The sequence below is a fragment of the Ranitomeya imitator genome, chromosome 3 (assembly GCF_032444005.1).
Source record: "Ranitomeya imitator isolate aRanImi1 chromosome 3, aRanImi1.pri, whole genome shotgun sequence".
Lineage (NCBI taxonomy): Eukaryota > Metazoa > Chordata > Amphibia > Anura > Dendrobatidae > Ranitomeya > Ranitomeya imitator.
This window is the reverse complement of record NC_091284.1, coordinates 355,091,515-355,115,359: the sequence shown is the minus strand read 5'-3', so window position 1 is coordinate 355,115,359 and position 23,845 is coordinate 355,091,515. Positions and strand designations below refer to the sequence as shown.

Below are 23,845 nucleotides of genomic sequence, written 5' to 3'. Positions count from 1 at the left end.
ATATCCTTCTAAACACTTTCAAACAATACTGATCAGAGATGCAGCCAAGAGGCCTATGATCACTCTGGATGAACTGCAGAGATCTACAGCTGAGGTGGGACAGTCTTACAGGACAACAATCAGTCTTACACTGCACAAATCTGGTCTTTATGGTCTGGTCTCAAGAAGAAAGCCATTTCTCAAAGATATCCATAAAAAGTGTTGTTTAAGTTTGCAACAAGCCACCTGGGAGACACACCAAACATGTGGAAGAAGGTACTCTGGACAGATTAAACCAAAATTTACTTTTTGGCAACAATGCCAAACGATATGTTTGGCGTAAAGGCAACACAGCTCATCACCCTGAACACATTATCCCCACTGTCAAACATGGTGGGGGCAGCATCATGGTTTGGGCCTGCTTTTCTTCAGCAGGGACAGGGAAGATGGTTAAAATTGATGAAAAGAGGGATGGAGCCAAATACAGGACCATTCTTGAAGAAAAATTGTTGGAGTCTGCAAAAGATCTGAGACTGGGACGGAGATTTGTCTTCCAACAAGACAATGTACCGTATATACTCGAGTATAAGCCGACCCGAGTATAAGCCGACCCCCCTAATTTTGCCACAAAAAACTGGGAAAACTTATTGACTCGAGTATAAGCCTAGGGCGGAAATGCAGCATTTACCGGTGAATTTCAAAAATAAAAATAGATCATTATTTCCCCATAGCTGTGCCATATAGTGCTCTGCACCGTTCATTATTGCGCCATAGCTGTGCTATATGGTGCTCTGCACCGTTCATTATTTCCCCATAGCTCTGCCATATAGTGCTCTGCACTGTTCATACTGCCCCATAGCTGTACCATATAGTGCTCTGCACCGTTCATACTGCCCCATAGCTGTGCCATATAGTGCTCTGCACCTTTCATACTGCCCCATAGTAGTGCCATATAGTGCTCTGCACCGTTCATACTGCCCCACAGCTGTACCATATAGAGCTCTGCAACGTTCATACTGCCCCATAGCTGTGCCATATAGTGCTCTGCACCGTTCATACTGCCCCATAGATGCTCCACATAAATCTGTGCCGCTGCTGCCGCTGCAATAAAAAAAAAAAAAACAACACACTCACCTCTCTTGCTTGCAGCTCCCAGCATCCGGTCCCGACGTCTCTGCGCACTGACTGATCAGGCAGAGAGCGGTGCGCACACTATATGCGTCATCGCGCCCTCTGACCTGAACAGTCAGAGCGGAGCGACGCCGGGAAGATGGAGCGGCGCCCGGCGGCTGGAACGTGGACAGGTAAATATGCAATACTTACCTGCTCCTGGCGTCCGGCTCCTTCCCCCGTACAGCAGGTCTTCGGTGCCGCAGCTTCTTCCTCTATCAGCGGTCACCGGCACCGCTGATTAGAGAAATGAATAGGCGGCTCCACCCCTATGGGAGGTGGAGCCTTCTATTCATTTCTCTAATGAGCGGTCCCACGTGACCGCTGAACAGTGGAAGAACTGCAGCACTGAAGACCGTGGGACAGGCGGGGAGCGCCAGGATCGCTGGAAGCAGGCAAGTATGCCTCTGCGCCCTCTCCCCCTCACCCGCCGACCCTGCCACACACCTTGACTCGAGTATAAGCCGAGAGGGGCACTTTCAGCCCAAAAATTTGGGCTGAAAATCTCGGCTTATACTCGAGTATATACTGTACCCAAACAAAGCAAAGTCTACAATGAAATGGTTCACAAGTGTTAGAATGGCCAAGTCAAAGTCCAGACCTCAATACAATCGAGAATCTGTGGAAAGAGCTGAAAACTGCTGTTCACAAACGATCTCCATCAAACTTCACTGAGCTCGAGCTGTTTGACAGGAATGGGCAAGAATTTCAGTCTCTCGATGTACAAAACTGATAGAGACATACCCCAAGCGACTTGCAGCTGTAATCGCAGCAAAAGGTGGCTCAACAAAGTATTAAGTTAAAGGGGCCAAATAATATTGCACGCCCCACTTTTCAGTTTTTGAATTTCCACAAAAATTTTAAATAACCAATACATTTCGTTCAGCTTTACAATTGTGTTCCACTTGTTGATTCTTCACCAAAAATGTACATTTGGTATCTTTTATTAGTGATGAGCGAGTGTACTCGTTGCTCGGGTTTTCCCGAGCACGCTCGGGTGATCTCCGAGTATTTGTTAGGCTATATTCACACTTTGCGGTTTTTACCGCGGAACCGCCGCGATTTTGATGCTGCGGGTCCGCAGCAGTTTCCATAGCGTTTACAGTAACATGTAAACCCTATGGAAACCGCAAACCGCTGTGCACATGCTGCGGGAAATACCGCGCGGGAACGCAGCGGTTTACAACCCGCAGCATGTCACTTCTTTGTGCAGAATCGCTGCGATTCTGCACCCATAGGAATACATTGAACCGCTTACTTCCCGCATGGGGCTGTGCCCACGTTGCGGGAAGTAAGCGGATAATGTGCGGTTCCTACCCGGGGTGGAGGAGAGGAGACTCTCCTCCAGGCCCTGGGAACCATATTTGGGGTTAAAAAATAAAAAATCATGTTATACTCACCCTCTGAAGTCTTCAGCGCTGCACGCGGCCGTCCGGTCAGAGTTGCTGTGCGACCAGGACCTGCGGTGACGTCGCGGTCACATGACCGTGACGTCACGAAGGGTCCTTCTCACACAGCATCTTTGGAACCGGACCGCCGGGTGCAGCGTCGAGGAGATCGGGACGTCAGAGGGTGAGTATAACCAATTTTTATTATTTTTAACATTACTATTGATACTGCATATTGCTGCATATGCAGCATCAATAGTATAGGCGGAAACCCGCAGCGGAAAACGTGGAACAAACCACGATAAATCTGCAGGGAGAACCGCAGAAGGACAACGCAAAGTGTGAACATAGCCTTAGTGTTCGGAGATTTAAGTTTTCATCTCCTCAGCTGAATAATTTACAGCTACTACCCAGGCTGAGTACATGTGGGGGTTGCCTGGTTGCTAGGGAATCCTCACATGTAATCAAGCTGTCTAGTAGCCGTAAATCATTCAGCTGCAATGATGAATACTTAATCTCCGAACACTAAAATACTCGGAGATCACCCGTGCATGCTCGGGAAAACCCGAGCAATGAGTACACTCGCTCATCACTAATCTTTGTTTGAAGCATGATATGTGGGAAAAGGTTGAAAAGTTCAATGGGCCGAATACTTTCGCAATGCACTGTAAATAAATTGTGCTTTAAACACCAACCCGGGGTCCGACCCAGAGTTTCGACCGTTGCTCCCAGTGCCGAATGTTGACAGAACTGTAACAAGACAGCTTAGTGACGTGTGCAATCAGGGCCGCCATCAGGGCATTACTTCCCTTACTGCTGCAGTTGGCCCGGTGAACAGCAGTACACAGAGGGGCCCGCAGGTCCAGGGCCCTGCTTATGTGCTTCTGTCCATCGAGCCTCATCTCTGTGGTGCACAAGTCAGCGCTGGGGCCCAGGAGCTTTCTCGGAGCGGTGCATGGCAGTCTTATGGTTACGGCTGCGCAGCTCCCGTTTCCTCGGTCTTCTATGTACTTCAAGCCAGGTGATGGCACGAACGCGTTGACGTCATCGTGTACGCGCCGCCCGACATGTACCGGACGCAGAGTCGCGCTGCTGGAGAGCAACTGTGAGGCAAGTATACAAAACGTTTTTGTTTTCTGTATAAAAAGAATTATATGGGTGAGGGGAGGAAGGGGAACTGCAAATGATGACGGGGGAAGGAGTAAGGGAGACTGCACATGACGTGAGGAGGGGGTTTAAAGGGCACATCACATGATGATTTGGGGAGGGGGTATAAAGTGGACTGCACATGATGAAGTAGGGGTTAAATGGGACTGCACATGATGAATTAGGGGGAGGGGACGGGAGACTGCAAATGATGAATTGAGAGTGACGGACGGGGAGGGCAATTCAATTGAGGGTGGGGAGAGCAAATGATCATCTGGGGAGAGAGCAAATAATGAATTTTGAGGGCGGGGAAGTAAATGATGTATTGAATGTGGGAGGGAGAGCTATTGATAATGATTAGAGGGTGGGAGAGAGAAGACATGACAATGTATTGGGACAGAAGGGGCATGTAAATATAATGAGTCAGGAGAGCGTGAGGTACATAGTGGGGGGCATTGGGTATGCTGTGACTGGTAATGAATTTGGGAACGAGTACAGGGGCTAATTAATTTATATATTTATTAGGTGGGGAAAGTGGCTATGTATAGCTAGAAGGGGCTCAATAGTGTATTATAATTTATATTTGGAATGGTGGGTTGCACAATAACCAATTATTTATTAATGGTGGGTGCATATCTGTATTCAAATGTGTAGTGTTGAAGAAAGGGAAAAGTGGGGAATGTGCCCTGGAAGCTGTGCTCTAGGTAACTTATTTTATGAAGAGACAAATCCTGTCTGGAAGAAGTGATGGCGGTCTGCACTGCATGAAAGAGAAAAGCAAAGATGAAGGCCTTCAGCTAGAGACGTCACTGGTGAGTCAATGTGTTACCTGTACACTGACACTATACACTGTATACTTTGTGAAGAAAAAAAAAAAATCGTTCCAGCTCCAAATAGTAAAATCCAAATTCCAACTTTATTAAGCCAATATAAAAACCACAGCTTTGATAAAGATCCGTGTAGGATCGAAACGCGTCGCTCGTGTCCTGATATGCACATGTAGAGCATATGTCCACCGTTGTTTTTATATTGGCTTAATAAAGTTGGAATTACCATAATCAGAGATTCTGTCCCTTTTCAGATGACCGAGGAGGTTAAGGACCCTCTAGGCAGATTCCACATTCTGGTTTGCTTAATCAATAATATTCCTCACACTATAGTCAATGTGTATGCTCCAAACCGCAGACAAATATCTTTCCTTAACAAGATCCTAAAGAAAATTAAGACCCATCAAAAAGGAGTTCTGATAGTGGTAGGAGATTTTAATATAGTCCCAGATGGGCATATTGACTCCTCCTCAACCACCCGCCACCTCGCACCATCTATCAATGACTGGCTCAAAGAAAACGAACTCTACGACGTTTTCAGGTGCCTTAACTCCTCCTCACGGGAGTACACACACTACTCCTCCGTACATAAGACCTCTTCAAGGATTGATTTGGTCCTGACGGACATCTTTTCCCTGACTAAATTTGAAAACGTAGATATTCTTGACAAGTCATTTTCTGACCACTCCCCAGTACTATCAAAACTCAATCTCTCCCAGGTGCCCCAAAATACCTTTTCATGGAAATGCAACGCCACCCTCCTCAATATCCCTGAATATAAATCTGAAATAGAAGAGACTATTAGAAACTATTTCAACGAAAACTGCACGGAGGGTATCAACCGCTTCTCTTTATGGAACGCCCATAAAGCGGTCCTGAGAGGTAAAATCATGCAGATTTCAGCTAGGTATAATAAAAAGAAAAGGGAGAATATCAAAAATATACAAGAGCAAATCAGAGTTAAAGAAGGAATACAAAATACCCTACACCCACCCTCCTCAGCTATTCACTTAGATATACTCAACCTTAGACAAAAATTAAAAGCAGCCATCCTCTCTGATTACGACTCAGCAATAAAAACGTCAAAATTTAAGGTATATTCCTCTCTCAATAAACCGACAAAATTTATGCTAAACAGACTAAAAAAAGAGAGAACTAGAAATAGAATCTCCAAAATCAAAAATGAGCAAGGCGAGATAAAATTTCATCCAAAGGAAATTGCTGATACCTTCGCCGAGTATTATCATAATCTCTATAATTTAAATATAGACCCCAATACCCAACGTCCAGACAAATCAACTATAAAAAACTTATTGGAGAATATACAAATTCCTGAAATAGACCCAGCAAATTTAGAGGTTCTGACCTCACCGTTCCATGTGGAAGAAATAAAAAATATAATACACAACCTCAAATTACAGAAATCCCCCGGTCCCGACGGTTTTGTCGGCGAGTATTATAGAGCTTTCTCGGACATTTTATCCCCGTGCTTGGAACAGGTCTTTAACAGAGCATCTATGAGTGGTTCCTTTCCAAAGGAAATGTTAGAGGCTACGATAGTCATGATACCCAAAGGACAGAGCGACTCTGATAAGGTTCAAAATTATAGACCTATTTCACTTATTAATTGCGATCTGAAAATTTATGCTAAAATTTTAGCTGAAAGACTGAAGGAAGTTCTCCCTGGACTGATCCACAACGACCAACTAGGCTTCATCTTGGGAAGACAGACCTCAGACGGAACCAGGAGGCTACTAAACATAATGAATAAAATAAAAGCAAACCAATCCCCCTCACTACTGGTTACATTAGACGCTGAAAAAGCGTTTGATCGCATAAACTGGGACTATCTTAGGGCCGTCTTGAGTCGCTTTGGTGGAAAACTGACCACATCTATATTTGCTTTGTATTCCTCTCCTAGCGCGAGGATATATGTTAATAACCAGTTATCCAAAACATTTTCAATAAATAATGGCACTAGACAAGGGTGCCCATTGTCTCCGCTTTTATTTGCATTGGCAATAGAGCCGTTGGCGATCCAAATTAGGAATAACAAACTGATCAGGGGTATTGAAACAGCTCGCCGACAGCACAAGATCAGCCTGTTCGCAGATGATCTGCTGCTGTCTCTCTCTGACCCAATCACATCTACTACTACTTTGCTTGAAATTTTGGAATCCTTCTCTGAGGTTTCCTACTTCAAAATTAACAGGAAAAAAATCAAAAATTCTTCAATTTAACCTGGATAAACAATCTGAAAAAATCTTAAGAGAAAGGACGGGTTACATATGGGAAGAGACTGAAATATCTTACCTGGGAATAACCTTCTCCAAAAATTTCACATCAACAGTCAAAAATAATGTTGAAAGGGTATTGCAAGTTATCTCACAGGATTTTCAAACCTGGAGTAAAACAGAGTTGTCTTGGACAGGAAGAGTACTCGCAGTCAAAACTATAGCTCTACCAAAAATCTTTTACCTATTTCGGTCGCTCCCTCTACTGATCTCTTCCTCCCTTTTAGGTAAGCTACAAACATCAATAAACTCATTTATATGGGGCAGTAAAAGAGCGAGGGTGGCTTGCAGTATTCTTTACAATCATAAATCCAGAGGTGGTTTGGGCCTGCCTAACGTTCAAGCATATTACTATAGTAATCTTATAAAACAAAGCTTAAATTGGTTTAAACACTCAGAGGTGCCAGCCTGGGTAGACTTGGAAGCCTCACACAATAAATATCGTCCCTTAAAATTTTGTGTATACAACAAAATATTTAAATCCAGACCCTCAATTTCACCCTCTTCTCACCCCATTATCGAAGCTATCTCCGTCTCATGGACCAAGCTAGCAAGACCAAAAAGGGGTAACAACGATTCAGAATTCCTATACAACTTTCCACTTACATTACTAGCGGATATATTCAACTCACAATTCCCAATAAAATGGTCAGAACTGGGTATCAGAACAATCAGAGATATTTACAATGGCAATTTCATCACCTTTCAAAATTTCAAAAGAAAATTCAATCTTCAGTCATCAGACTTTATGGAATATACTATGATAAAAGAGCAAATAGGTAAATTTTTAAAAGGCTCACACTCAAAAGCGGAAGTGGTAATCAGGCTTCTTAACAACATCAATCACAAAACTTTTTGGAGCACAAAGTATATCTACGATTACTTCAATAATGATAATAGTTTTACCAAGAACTCCTACATGAAACGTTGGGAGAAAGACTTAAGAATCTCCGTCAGTGAAGAGTCTTGGGAAAGGGCCTTGATTAACACTTACGCTTCCAATATTTCTTTAACCCTCCACGAATCTTTCTTTAAAATACTGACCAGGTGGTATTTGACCCCTGTGAGGATCTCTCACTTTAACAAATCACAGTCGTCTCTCTGTTGGAGAGATTGTGGATACCCTGGGAGCTTGCTCCATATATTCTGGAGCTGTCCAAAAATCAAACCACTGTGGACTCAGGTTTCCAACTACATTAGTAACATACTTGACAAAAAATTCCAACTTACTCCTCAGACTGCCTTGCTCTCTATTGACTTGGACGATATACATCCTTCACTGAGATATGTGATTATACATCTACTATTAATAACTAAAAATATGATCGCTTTCTACTGGAGGAAGACGGCGATACCGGGACTCCCTGGCATTGTCGACAGGCTTCGTCTCCATGGTTCTCTGGAACACAGATTTGCGGTCATAAAAGGAAGTCTACCTAAATACGGATTAAAGTGGGATAAATGGAATACTAGACACCCTCAAACTTAGTTCCATTCTATATTCTAGTTGAGGTTAATATACTTAATGTATTAAATGTTTTATTTCTTTTAGGTTTCTCCATATTACCCGGACCTTTTAAGGAGGTTCCCGGTCAGGAATAATGTCATCGGACAATATTTAGAGTCTTATTTACTTGTTTACTTTGAAATAAGTTATGACGCCTATCATTAACAAATATTGATACTAAAGTTCTCCAGTTTTCCTTTCCCTGGTTCCCTCCCCCATTCCTATTTCCCTCACCTTTACCTCTGATTCCCCTTCCTTTCCTCTGCATTGCCCCTATACCTTCCCTCCCCTTCATACAAAACTTAAAAATGTTTCTTGCATATGTTATCTGTCTCACTTAACATTAATAAAATTGTTTGGACAAAAAAAAAAAAAAAGTTGGAATTTGGATTTTACTATTTGGAGCTGGAACGATTTTTTCTTTTCTTCATATGATGACCGCGTGGATCAGCGTTGGGTTCCGTGCTCCTGCGGTGGCTACTCGGTGAGCTGGCTTTTTTTCTTCTTTGCTATTTACTGTATACTTTGTACAGAGCTCCTGTGTATAATGTCGCTGGTGATCACTATATTATCTGTACACTGACACTATATACAGAGCTCCTGTATATAATGTCACTGGTGGTCACTATTACCTGTACACGAACACTATATACAGAGCTCCTGTGTATGTCACCGGTGTCCCTGTATTACCTGTACACTGACACTATATACAGAGCTCCTGTGTAAAATGTCACCAGTGATCCCTGTATTACCTGCAAACTATACACTATATACAGAGCTCCTGTGTATAATGTTACTGGTGATCCCTGTATTACCTGTACACTGACACTATATTCAGAGCTTCTGTGTGTAGTGTCACTGCTAATCCCTGTGTTACATGTACACTGACACTATATACAGAGCTCCTGTGTATAATGTCACTGGTGATTACTCTATTACCTGTACACGAACACTATATACAGAGCTCCTGTGTATGTCACCGGTGTCCCTGTATTACCTGTACACTGACACTATCTATACACGGCTCCTGTGTATAATGTCGCTGGTGATCACTATATTACCTGTACACCGACACTGTGTACAGAGCTCCTGTGTATAATGTCACCGGTGTCACTATTACCTGTACACTGACTGTATACTATGTACAGAGCTTCTAAGTATAATGTCACTGGTGATCACTGTATTACATGTACACTGACAGTAATTACAGAGTTCCTGTGTATAATGTCACTTAATATTGTGTTTTGTTTTTTTATTAAAGGGAATCAGTCACCCCAAAAATCGTATATGAGCTAAGGCCACCGGCATCAGGGGCTTATCTACAGCATTCTGTAATGCTGTAGATAAGCCCCTGATGTAACCTGAAAGGTAAGAAAAACAACTTAAATTATAATCACCCAGGGGAGGTCCCGCTGCGGTTAGGGTCGGATGGGCGTCGCGGTCCGAGTCCAGCGACTCACATCTTCATACGATGACGTACTATTCTTGTCTTCCTGCTGCAGCTCCGGCGCAGGCATACTTTGTCTGCACTTTTGAGGGCAAAGAACTGCAGTGCGCAGGTGCCGGGCCTCTCTGACCTTTCCCGGCACCTGCGCACTGCGGTACTTTGCTCTGCCCTCAACAGGGCAGATAAAGTACGCCTGCGCCGGAGCTGCGGCAGGTAGACAAGAGTAGGTCATCGTATGAAGATGGGAGGCACTGGACCTGGACTGCGATTCCCATTGGACCCGGACCGCCCCTGGGTGAGTATAATATAACCTGTTTTTCCTATATTTCAGGTTACATCCGGGACTTATCTACAGCATTACAGAATGCTGTAGATAAGCCCCTGATGCCGGTGGCTGGCCTTAGCTCATATACAATTTTTGGGGTGAGATTCCCCTTAATGATCAGTAATGTAGTATTCAGTCACTATGTAGTGATAATATGTGGTGTGGCGGTATTTGTTCCTTGTACGTGGTGATATGTGGTGGTAATATGTGGTCTGGTCATGGTGTGACGGTATTTGTCCCTTGTATGTTGCATTAATGGTCATACAAAAAAAAAAAAATGTATGCGACTCATTTTTAAAGAAAAATACATAAAAAATATTTAGATTTAACCCCTGACATTAGATGTACTATCCTGTGGAGGGGGTATGGGCCCATATGACCACCAACGGGATAGTACAGGGGGAGCACGGCCGAGTGTTAGCTGACTATCACAGCTGACATCCGGCACTATGTGCCAGGAGCCGTCACGGACCGCTCCTGCCACATTAACCCCCGGAACACTGCGATCAAACATGATACCGCCAAGCAAAAAGTGGAATAATACGCGATCAAAAAGAGATATAAATAACAATGGTACCTCTGAAAACGTTATCTTGTCCCGCAAAAAATGAGCCACCATACAGCGTCATCAGCGGAAAAAAAAAAAAAGTTATAGTCCTCAGAATAAAGCGATGCAAAAATAATAATTTTTTATATAAACGTTTTTATCATATAAAAGCTCCAAAACATAAAAAAATATATAAATGAGATATCGCTGTAATCGTACTGACCCGAAGAACAAAACTGCTTTATCCATTTTACTGCACGCGGAACGGTATAAATGCCCCCAAAAGAAATTCATAAATAGCTGGTTTTTGGTCATACTGCCTCACAAAAATCGGAATGTAAAAGCGATCAAAAAATGTCACATGCCCAAAAATGGAACGAATAAAAACGTCAACTCCTCCAGCGAAAAACAAGACCTCACATGACTCTGTGGAACAAAATATGGAAAAAATATAGCTCTCAAAATGTGAAGACGCAAAAACTATTTTTTGCAATAAAATGCGTCTTTTAGTGTGTGACAGCTGCCAATCATAAAAATCCGCTAAAAAACCCGCTATAAAAGTAAATCAAACCCCCCTTCATCACCCCCTTAGTTAGGGAACATAATAAAATTTAAAAAAAAAATTTATATATTTATTTCCATTTTCCCGTTAGGGTTGGGGCTAAAGTTAGGGTTGGGGCTACAGTTAGAGTTTGGATTACATTACGGTTGGGATTAGGGTTAGAGGTGTGGTTAGGGTTATGGTTGGGATTAGGGTTAGGTGTGTGTGTGGGTTTCAGTTAGAATTGGGGGGTTTCCACTGTTTAGGCACATCAGGGGCTCTCCAAACGTAACATGGTGTCCTATCTCAATTCCAGTCAATTTTGCATTGAAAAGTCAAATGGCGCTCCTTCCCTTCCAAGCTCTGCTATGCGCCCAAACAGTGGTTTACCCCCACATATGGGGTATCAGCATACTGAGGACAAATTGCACAACAACTTTTGGGGTCCAATTTCTTCTGTTACTCTTGGGAAAATAAAAAATTGAGGGCGAAATATCATTTTTGTGAAAAAATGTGATTTTTTATTTTTACGGCTCTGCATTATAAACTTCTGTGAAGCACTTGGTGGGTCAAAGTGCTCACCACACCTCTAGATAAGTTCCTTAGGGGTCTAGTTTCCCAAATGGTGTCACTTGTGGGGGTTTCAATGTTTAGGCACATCAGGGGTATCAGCATACTCAGTACAAATTGTACAACTTTTGGGGTCCAATTTCTCCTGTTACCCTTGGTAAAATGAAACAAATTGGAGCTGAATTAAATTTTCAGTGAAAAAAAAAGTTAAAGGTTTTTTTTTAAACATTCCAAAAATTCCTGTGAAACACCTGAAGGGTTAATAAACTTTTTGAATGTGGTTTTGAGCACCTTGAGATGTGCAGTTTTTAGAATGGTGACACACTTGGGTATTTTCTATCATATAGACCCCTCAAAGTGACTTCAAATGTGATGTGGTCCCTAAAAAATAATGGTGTTGTAAAAATGAGAAATTGTCAACTTTTAACCCTTATAACCCCCTAACAAAAAAAAAAATGGGGTTCCAAAATTGTGCTGATGTAAAGTAGACATGTGGGAAATGTTACTTATTAAAGGGAACCTGTCACCCCCAAAATCGAAGGTGAGCTAAGCCCACCAGCAGCTTATCTACAGCATTCTGTAGTGCTGTAGATAAGCCCCCAATGTATCCTGAAAGATGAGAAAGAGGTTAGATCATACTCACCCCGGGGCGGTCCCACTCAGGTTCTGGTCCGATGGGCGTCGCGGTCCAGTCCGGGGCCTTCCATCTTCTTACAATGACGTCCTCTTGTCTTCACGCTCTGGCGCAGGCGTACTTTGTCCTGTTGAGGGCAGAGCAAAGTACTGCAGTGCGCCGGGCCTCTCTGACGTTTCCCGGCACCTGCGCACTGCAGTACTTTGCTCTGCCCTCAACAGGATAAAGTACGCCTGTGCCGGAGCATGAAGACAAGAGGACGTCATCGTAAGAAGATGGGAGGCCCCGGACCGCGACGCCCATCGGACCAGGACCGCAGCGGGACCGCCCCTGGGTGAGTATGATCTAACCTCTTTTTCTCATCTTTCAGGATACATCGGGGGCTTATCTAATATCTACAGCATTCCAGAATGCTGTAGATAAGCCCCTGATGCTGGTTGGCAGCTCTCACCTTCGATTTTGGGGGTGACAGGTTCCCTTTAAACCCTTTACCCCCAAGGGTGGTTTGCACGTTAATGACCAGGCCAATTTTTACAATTCTGACCACTGTCCCTTTATGAGGTTATAACTCCGAAACGCTTCAACGGATCCTGGTGATTCTGACATTGTTTTCTCGTGACATATTGTACTTCATGATAGTGGTAAAATTTCTTTGATAGTACCTGCGTTTATTTGTGAAAAAAACGGAAATTTGGCGAAAATTTTGAAAATTTCGCAATTTTCAAACTTTGAATTTTTATGCAATTAAATCACAGAGATATGTCACACAAAATACTTAATAAGTAACATTTCCCACATGTCTCCTTTACATCAGCATAATTTTGGAACCAATTTTTTTTTTTGTTAGGGAGTTATAAGGGTTAAAAGTTTTTTTAGGGACCACGTCTCATTTGAAGTCATTTTGAGGGGTCTATATGAAAGAAAATGCCCAAGTGTGACACCATTCTAAAAACTGCACCCCTCAAGGTGCTCAAAACCACATTCAAGAAGTTTATTAACCCTTCAGGTGTTTAATAGGAATTTTTGGAATGTTTAAATAAAAATGAACATTTAACTTTTTTACACAAAAAATTTACTTCAGCTCCAATTTGTTTTATTTTACCAAGGGTAACAGGAGAAATTGGACCCAAAAAGTTGTTGTCCAATTTGTCCTGAGTACGCCGATACCCCATATGTGGCAGTAAACCACTGTTTGGGCGCATGGGAGAGCTCGGAAGGGAAGGAGCGCAGTTTGACTTTTCAATGCAAAATTGACAGAAATTGAGATGGGACGCCATGTTGCGTTTGGAGAGCCACTGATGTGCCTAAACATTGAAACCCCCCACAAGTGACACCATTTTGGAAAGTAGACCCCCTAAGGAACTTATCTGGATGTGTGGTGAGCACTTTGACCCACCAAGGGCTTCACAGAAGTTTATAATGCAGAGCCATAAAAATAAAACAAAATTTTTTTCCCACAAAAATTATTTTTTAGCCCCCAGTTTTGTATTTTCCCTAGGGTAACAGGAGAAATTGGACCCCAAAAGTTGTTGTCCAATTTGTCCTGAGTACGCTGATACCCCATATGTGGGGGGGAACCACCGTTTGGGCGCATGGGAGGGTTCGGAAGGGAAGGAGCGCCATTTGGAATGCAGACTTAGATGGAATGGTCTGCAGGCGTCACATTGCGTTTGCAGAGCCCCTAATGTACCTAAACAGTAGAAACCCCCCACAAGTGACACCATTTTGGAAAGTAGACCCCCTAAGGAACTCATCTTGATGTGTTGTGAGAGCTTTGAACCCCCAAGTATTTCACTACAGTTTATAACGCAGAGCCATGCAAATAAAAAATATTTTTTTTTCCACAAAAATTATATTTTAGCCCCCAGTTTTGTATTTTTCCAAGGTTAGCAGGAGAAATTGGACCCTAAATGTTGTTGTCCAATTTGTCCTGAGTACGCTGATACCCGATATGTGGGGGGGAACCACCGTTTGGGCGCATGGGAGGGCTCGGAAGGGAAGGAGCATCATTTGGAATGCAGACTTAGATGGATTGGTCTGCAGGCGTCACATTGCGTTTGCAGAGCCCCTAATGTACCTAAACAGTAGAAACCCCCCACAAGTGACCCCATATTGGAAACTAGACCCCTCAATGTTTTCCCACAAAAATTATTTTTTAGCCCCCAGTTTTGTATTTTCCCAAGGGTAACAGGAGAAATTGGTCCACAAAAGTTGTTGTCCAATTTGTCCTGAGTACGCTGATACCCCATATGTTGGGGTAAACCCCTGTTTGGGCACACAGGAGAGCTCGGAAGGGAAGGAGCACTGTTTTACTTTTTCAACGCAGAATTGGCTAGAATTGAGATCGGACGCCATGTCGTGTTTGGAGAGCCCCTGATGTGCCGAAACAGTGGAAACCCCCCAATTATAACTGAAACCCTAATCTAAACACACCCCTAACCCTAATTCCAACGGTAACCCTAACCACACCTCTAACCCTGACACACCCCTAACCCTAATCCCAACCCTATTCCCAACTGTAAATGTAATCTAAACCCTAACCCTAACTTTAGCCCCAACCCTAACTGTAGCCCCAACCCTAACCCTAGCCCTAGCCCTAATGGGAAAATGGAAATAAATACATTTTTTTTTATTTTTCCCTAACTAAGGGGGTGATGAAGGGGGGTTTGATTTACTTTTATAGCGAGTTTTTTAGCGGATTTTTATGATTGGCAGCCGTCACACACTGAAAGACCCTTTTTATTGCAAAAAATATTTTTTGCAATACCACATTTTGAGAGCTATAATTTTTCCATATTTTGGTCCACAGAGTCATGTGAGGTCTTGTTTTTTGCGGGACGAGTTGACGTTTATATTGAAAACATTTTTGGGCACGTGACATTTTTTTATCGCTTTTTATTCCGATTTTTGTGAGGAAGAATGACCAAAAGCCAGCTATTCATGAATTTCTATTGGGGGAGGCGTTTATACCGTTCCGCGTTTGGTAAAATTGATAAAGCAGTTTTATTCTTCGGGTCAGTACGATTACAGCGATACCTCATTTATATCATTTTTTTATGGTTTGGTGCTTTTATACGATAAAAACTATTTTACAGAAAAAATAATTATTTTTGCATCGCTTTATTCTCAGGACTATAACTTTTTTATTTTTTTGCTGATGATGCTGTATGGCGGCTCTTTTTTTGCGGGACAATATGACGCTTTCAGCGGTACCATGGTTATTTATATCTGTCCTTTTGATCGCGTGTTATTCCACTTTTTGTTCGGCGGTATGATAATAAAGCGTTGTTTTTTGCCTCGTTTTTTTTTTTTTTCCTTACGGTGTTTACTGAAGGGGTTAACTAGTGGGACAGTTTTATAGGTCGGGTCGTTACAGACGCGGCGATACTAAATATGTGTACTTTTATTGGTTTTTTTTTTTATTTAGATGAAGAAATGTATTTATGGGAATAATATATTTTTTTTTTTCTTCATTATTTTGGAATATTTTTTTTTATTTTTTTTACACATTTGGAAAAATTTTTTTTTACTTTTTTACTTTGTCCCGGGGGGGGACATCACAGATCAGTGATCTGACAGTTTGCACAGCACTCTGTCAGATCACTGATCTGACATGCAGCGCTGCAGGCTTCACAGTGCCTGCTCTGAGCAGGCTCTGTGAAGCCACCTCCCTCCCTGCAGGACCCGGATCCGCGGCCATCTTGGATCCGGGGCTGGAGGGAGCAGGGAGGGAGGTGAGACCCTCGCAGCAACGCGATCACATCGTGTTGCTCCGGGGGTCTCAGGGAAGCCCGCAGGGAGCCCCCTCCCTGCGCGGTGCTTCCCTGCACCGCCGGCACATCGCGATCATCTTTGATCGCGGTGTGCCAGGGGTTAATGTGCCGGGGGCGGTCCGTGACCGCTCCTGGCACATAGTGCCGGATGTCAGCTGCGATAAGCAGCTGACACCCGGCCGCGCTCCCCCCGTGAGCGCGGCCGATCGGCTATGACGTACTATCCCGTCCAGGGTCAGATAAGCCCAGGGCACCTCGACGGGATAGTATGTCTAAGGTCACAGAGGGGTTAAAGTGCAAACCACCCTTGGGGGTAGAGGGGTTAATAGGTTAGAGTAGAGTATGGCCGGCCAACAGAGTCTACCATGTCATGGTGGAGGCAGCTTAAAAATTCCTTTGGCCAGAACAAAACCTACCCGCAACCTCCGATTCTCACAAGATCTCCTTCTCTACTCCCCCCTTATCTCCTCTTCCCACAATCGCATACAAGATTTCTCTCGCACATCCCCCCTACTCTGGAACCCTCTACCACAACACATCAGACTCTCGCCTACCATCGAAACCTTCAAAAAGAACCTGAAGACCCACCTCTTCCGACAAGCCTATAACCAGCAGTAACCACCGATCGACCAAACCGCTGCACGGCCAGCACTACTCTCGCCTACTGTGTCCTCACCCATCCCCTGTAGATTGTGAGCCCTCGCGGGCAGGGTCCTCTCTCCTCCTGTACCAGTTATGACTTGTAGTGTTCAAGATTATTGTACTTGTTTTCATTATGGATACCCCTCCTCACATGTAAAGCGCCATGGAATAAATGGCGCTATAACAATAAATAATAATAATAATAATAATAAAAAGCTGCTGCTTATGAGTGAACTGGTGATGATGGGAACTGTTAATATCGCACTGATGAGGACATGGTGGATGAGTTTTCCCAAGAGTGGAGGATGGGACTGTAGAAGGTTCAAAGGGTGGAAGCGGAGCTGGGCAGAGTCTCAAGTGGGCCCGAAAATATTGCCAGTATGGGGCACAGAAATTCCTAGTGGCAGCCCTGTGTGCAATCATCTGTATGGTGCCAAGAGAAATGGCAAATCAGTACACAAAAAAGAAGCCCCGACAGAGAATGAAGCTACTCGGCTTCCGCAGTCCTTTCCTGATAGACCACAGTCTGCCCCCCGCTATGGGCACAGCCGCCCGCTCCCCTCCTGCTGCTGGTGCCACCTACCGGGTTCCTTCACATTAGCCTCCAGTCCGCGGATAAAACCGAGCACGGTCCGGACAGCTACGGACCCCCTGGTCTCAAACACAGCCCCCATACAGTCCCCGACCAGCGCCCCTAGAAGGGCACCCCGGAAGCGCGACACAAGCATGGCAGGGCTGAAGTGGGTGACGCCAATCACCGGGCCCAGCTCGTTTCTCCGCTGTACGGCGCAGTCGTGTCTGAGGTGACTCGTTGTCAATAAAGCTTATTGTACGAGCAAAAACCGACCTAATGAAGCCGGAGCTTCCAGCGCGCAGCGGCCGCTCACCTTCCGCTCTGGTCTCCAGCTGCTGCAGGAACCTCAGCACAGACTCCCATAACGTATCATGCTCCTGCCCCTCAAACACGCCGCCCAAGCAGTCCCCGACCAGTGCCCCGAGCAGAGCGCCTCGGAACCGGCACACCTCAGCCATTACTGTGCGGTGAGGGCGGGAACGGCAGCTCCCTGACAGGAAACCCCCCGTGCCTGCACCGTAATGGGGCGTGCACAGCCGTGTGTGAACGAGTTAATAGGCTAGCACTTTGCCCATCATTAGTGCCCACCAGACGTGAAGCCGGTAGTTTCCGGGCAACTGCGGCCATGATGGGGGTCTCAGTGTACACATTGGAAACTAGCCCTGTCCAGTCCTCAGCATGAGTCAGGCTGCGTTTTTTTTCCTGCAGTCAAAACCGCAGCGGCACTGGGTATGTTTCTACAGAAACCGGCAGGGCTTTGGATGCAGCACATGTCCGCTCGGTCCAAAGCGCTAGCGCTTTTGTACGTGCCCTGATTCCTCGTGTGTCCATTGAACCGTGCGGAATCACTGCATCAATTGAACGGTGATATTTATTTTGCGGAGAAGAGGCATCTCCGCAAGATAAATTGACATGCTGCAGTCTAGAAAGACGCGCCACATGTTTGTCTCCGCAGAGGATCCGCGGGTGTCCCTGCACGCATAGTGAAGATGGAATTTCATGAAATCCCATCCTCTATGCTGTAACATCTGGCCGCTACGGATGTACGCAGCATCCAACCCGCAAAGTTTACTGACCGTGGAAACATACCCTCACAGTTCTAAGGCTACGTTCACATTTGCGTTCTGCCGGGCGCAGCCGCGGCGACACATGCGCCCATATATTTAACATGGGGGGCATGGACATGCGTTTTGCGATGCATGCGTCTTTTTTGCCGCAAGCGTTAGGGCGCAGAGGATGCAGCAAGATGCATTTTTTTGCGTCCAAAATCCGGCAAAAAAAGGACGCATGCGTCGCAAAACTATGCGTTTTGCATGCGTTCTTGTTTGCGTTGTGCGTTGCATCGCCGACGCAGCACCGCACAACGCAAATGTGAACGTAGCCTAACAAAGTGGATGAGATTTATAGAAGTCAGGTGCCCACAATCCAGAAGTAGCAGCGGTTTGGATGCAGCCTATTTTCGCAGTCATCTATTGAGCGTAGGTGACTCCTCTGTGTTCATTGAACCGTGCGGATTCCCCACGTCCACTACATTGGGTGACATTTTTAGAGTCTCTGCAAGAGAAATTGACATGCTGCAATCTGGAAAGACACCGTAGGTAACAGCGGGCATCTGTGGACGCATAGTGTACATAGGATTTCTACAAATCCCATCCACTATGCTGTAACATCTGTCCGCTGCGGGTTTGACACTGCATAAATACTTAGGCTATGTGCACACGTTGCGGATTTTCCCACGGATCCGCAGCATTTTTGACGCAGATCTGCAGCGGTTTTCCATGCGTTTAACAGTAGTATGTTAACCTATGGAAAACCAAATCCGCTGTGCACATGCTGCGGGAAAAAAATGAGCCGGAACGCAGCGTTGCTTTTTCCACAGCATGTCAATTCTTTGTGCGGATCTGCAGCGTTTCTGCACCCATAGACTTGCATTGAGTCAGGCACATCCGCAGCAAAACCGCAGATGTAAAAAAGTTCTGCGGTTTAGCTGTGGGGGAAACGCTGCAGATCGAAAGGAGGGAAGTGTGTGGGCGGTGACTGTGTGCGTGTATGTGTGTGCGGGCGGGGTCCGCGTGTATGTGTGTGCGAGCAGGGTCCGCGGGCTGTCCGTGGGTCTGCCGGGGCGTCTGCGGGCTGTCCAGGGGGGGTCTGTGGGCTGTCCCATGGGTGCGCGGCACTGTCTGGGGGTCAGCTGGGGCGTCTGGGGGCTGTCTGGGGGGTCTGTGGGCTGTCCTGGGGTGTGCGGCGCTGTCTGTGGGTCTCCCGGGGCGTCTGCGGGCTGTCCAGGGGGGTCTGTGGGCTGTCCCGGGGTGTGCGGCGCTGTTCGGGGGTCTGCCAGGGCGTGTTCGGGGGTCTGCCAGGGCGTCTGCGGGCTGTCCGGGGGGTCTGTGGGCTGTCCTGGGGTGTGCGGCGCTGTCCGTGGGTGTCTGTCGGGGCGTCTGCGGGCTGTCCCTGGGTGTGCGGTGCTGTCTGTGGGTCTGCCGGGGCGTCTGCAGGCTGTCTGGGTGTGTGCAGCGATGTCCGGGTGTGTGCGGCGCTGTCCGTGTGCGTGTGTGCAGGTATCGTCTGATGGGACTACAAGTCCCATCGGGTTATGCCTGCTACACTAATAGTGATTGACACATTAGCCAATGAAGAGACAGTAGCAATCCATCATCCGGCTAATGTGTTAATGTAAAAAAAACATACAACATACAGTACATACAACATACAGAACATATAACATACTGTACATACAATACATACAACATGACATATAGAACATACTACATACAACATATGACATACAGTACATACAACATATGGCATACAACAGTACATACAACATATGACATACAACAGTAGATACAACATATGACACAACAGTACATACAACAGTACATACAACATATTACATACAGCATGACATACAGAACATACAACATATGACATGCAACAGTAAATAAAACATGACATACAACAGTTCATACAACATATGACATACAGCAGTACATACAACATATGACAGTACATACAACATACAGTACATACAACATATGCCATACAGAACATACAACATGACATACAGAACATACAACATATAACATACAACAGTACATACAGCATATGACATACAGTACATACAACATATGACCTACAACAGTACATACAACATATGACATACAGAACATACAAAATACAACAGTACATACAACATATGACATACAGAACATACAAAATACATACAACATATGCCATACAGTACATACAACATATGACATACAGTACATACAATATATGGCATACACCAGTACATACAACATATGACATACAGTACATACAACATATGACATACAACAGTACATACAACATATGACATACAGTACATACAGCATATGACATACAGAACATACAACATAAAGTACATACAACATATGACATACAGAACATACAACATATGACATACAACAGTACATAAAACATGACATACAACATATGACATACAGCAGTACATACAACATATGACAGTGCATACAACATACAGTACATACAACTTATGACATGCAGAACATACAACATACAGTACATACAACACATGACATACAGAACATACTACATATAACAGTACAATTGTGACGCCCAGGAGACCGGGATACCCAGCACCGGACCAATGGGGTCTGTCTCTTGAGGGGGATGTCACAGGTGGCTTGACCCGGTGCTGTGGCCTCAGGCAATGCACAGTGTAAGGGGTATCGTGAGGGGACAGGCACTTACTTGATCAGCAGCAGGTTCTCCCAGCGGTGACGATCCCGATCCTGGATAGATGGCTATTGTCCAAATGAAAGACTGAGGCACTGAAACGTTTAACCAGTTTACTTCAACATAAAGGGATTTACAACCAGTCCTGTCACCGGAGTCTGTATGGGAACTCTGAGTTACTTTGACCCTGCCGGGGTCTTCGCCTCTTATTGTGCGCAATTTCTGTGTGGCCCTGCTGCTGTATGTGAACTGGCTGCCGGCCCAATCTGTCCCCTCCGGGTCCTGGTTCGACGGGCAACCCGAGTCCTTTTATCGGCTTACCCCCTCCAGGAGTACCGCTGAACTCTGTGTCTGTTGCTGCGTCCGGCCCTAGTGAAGCTGATATCACCTCACGTTTTTCCGGTTGCTGTATTATATATAATGAATACAGCCACGGATCCGGTATCCGTCTTTGCGCCTGTTCTGGGTAGTGATTAATGCTACCCGGTTCTCACAATGTCCCTTTTCTCTGTCCCTCTTCTCCTCAGGCCGGTGATTTGGGCCTGGAAACCGTCATAGGGCTGTTAGAAATTCAGCTGTATGACCTCTCACTATCAGCTCCTTAGCCCAACTGCCATTTCTTCTCTCAGACCAGAATGGATCAAGGGGAGTCTCTGGAGCTCCCCCTTCTGGCCGGAGGTGGTAGTGCAGTCTTGCTATTTTAGTATTCGCATTTACTGTCAGTAACTATTTTTGTGGCAAATACCCCTAGGGGTGCCACACATACAACATAACAAAACAGTACATACAACTCATGACATACAACAGTACATACAACATATGACATACACTACATACAACAGAGTACATACAACATATGACATACAGTACATACAACATATGACATACAACAGTACATACAATATATGACATACAGAAAAATGGATTTAATTAATTTATATTCTAAGTCAAGTCAACTGAAATTTTTATCTCTAAATGAAAAGTCTAATTTAGAAGTTTTTTGGCTTTCCTTATATGCAGATTGCAAGATAGCAAATCTAAAGATAGATTCTAAGCTGATCTCTTAACCCCTTTCTGTCATTGGACGTACTATTTGTGGGGTGGGCCCTATTTCCCAAGGACGGAATAGTATGTCCAGCGCGATCGGCCGCGCTCGCGGGGGGAGCGCGGCCGGGTGTCAGCTGCCTATCGCAGCTGACATCCGGCACTATGTGCCAGGAGCGGTCACGGACCGCCCCCAGCACATTAACCCCCGGCACACCGCGATCAAACATGATCACGGTGTGCCAGCGGTGCAGGGAAGCATCGCGCAGGGAGGGGGCTCCCTGCGGGCTTCCCTGAGACCCCTGCAGCAATGCGATGTGATCGCGTTGCTGCGAGGGTCTCCTTACCTCCCTCCCTGTAGCAGGCCCAGATCCAAGATGGCCGCGGCATCCGGGTCCTGCAGGGAGGGAGGTGGCTTACCAAGTGCCTGCTCAGAGCAGGCGCTTGGTAAGCCTGCAGTGCTCTCAGACAGATCGGTGATCTGACAGAGTGCTGTGCAAACTGTCAGATCAGCGATCTGTGATGTCCCCCCCTGGGACAAAGTAAAAAAGTTAAAAAAAAAAATTTCTACATGTTTAAAAAAAAAAAAAATCCTAAATAAAGAAAAAAAAATATTCCCATAAATACATTTCTTTATCTAAATAAAAAAACAAACAAACAATAAAAGTACACAAATTTAGTATCACCGCGTCCGTAACTACCCAACCTATAAAACTGTCCCACTAGTTAACCCCCTCAGTGAACACCGTAAGAAAAAAAAACGAGGCAAAAAACCGCTTTATTATCATACCGCCGAACAAAAAGTGGAATAACACGCGATCAAAAAGACTGATATAAATAACCATGGTACCGCTGAAAACATCATCTTGTCCCGCAAAAAAACAAGCCACCATACAGCATCATCAGCAAAAAATAAAAAAGTTATAGTCCTCAGAATAAAGCGATGCAAAAATAATTATTTTTTCTATAAAATAGTTTTTATCGTATAAAAGCACCAAAACATAAAAAAATTATATAAATGAGGTATCACTGTAATCGTACTGACCCGAAGAATAAAACTGCTTTATCAATTTTACCAAACGCGGAACGGTATAAACGCCTCCCTCAAAAGAAATTCATGAATAGCTGGTTTTTGGTCATTCTGCCTCACAAAAATCGGAATAAAAAGCGATCAAAAAATGTCACGTGCCCGAAAATGTTGCCAATAAAAACGTCAACTCGTCCCGCAAAAAACAAGACCTCACATGACTCTGTGGACTCAAATATGGAAAAATTATAGCTCTCAAAATGTGGTAACGCAAAAAATATTTTTTTGCAATAAAAAGCGTCTTTCAGTGTGTTACGGCTGCCAATCATAAAAATCCTCTAAAAAAACGCTATAAAAGTAAATCAAACTCCCCTTCATCACCCCCTTAGTTAGGAAAAAATTTAAAAAAATGTATTTGTTTCCATTTTCCCATTAGGGTTAGGGCTAGGGTTAGGGTTGGGGCTAGGGTTAAGGCTACAGTTAGGTTTGGGGCTAAAGTTAGGGTTAGGGTTTGGATTACACTTACGGTTGGGAATAGGGTTGGGATTAGGGTAAGGTGTGTGTCTGGGTTAGAGGTGTGGTTAGGGTTACTGTTGGGATTAGGGTTAGGGGTGTGTTTGGATTAGGGTTTCAGTTATAATTGGGGGGTTTCCACTGTTTAGGCACATCAGG

The 23,845-nt window shown here is 44.7% G+C and overlaps 1 protein-coding gene across 3 annotated transcripts in view; it reads right to left on the bottom strand.

The window, feature by feature from the left end:
• ADPRS (ADP-ribosylserine hydrolase) overlaps positions 1–18,049 on the bottom strand; it is a 49,864-nt gene extending 31,815 nt beyond the window's left edge. Inside the window, exon 1 of one of the 3 annotated variants that reach the window (XM_069756852.1) lies at positions 17,678–18,049. In XM_069756852.1, coding sequence (XP_069612953.1) covers positions 17,678–17,822 — 145 coding nt within the window. In that variant the 5' untranslated portion in view covers positions 17,823–18,049. The other 2 variants (XM_069756854.1, XM_069756853.1) reach the window with 2 other exon arrangements.
• Between the last annotated feature and the right edge of the window lie 5,796 nt (positions 18,050–23,845).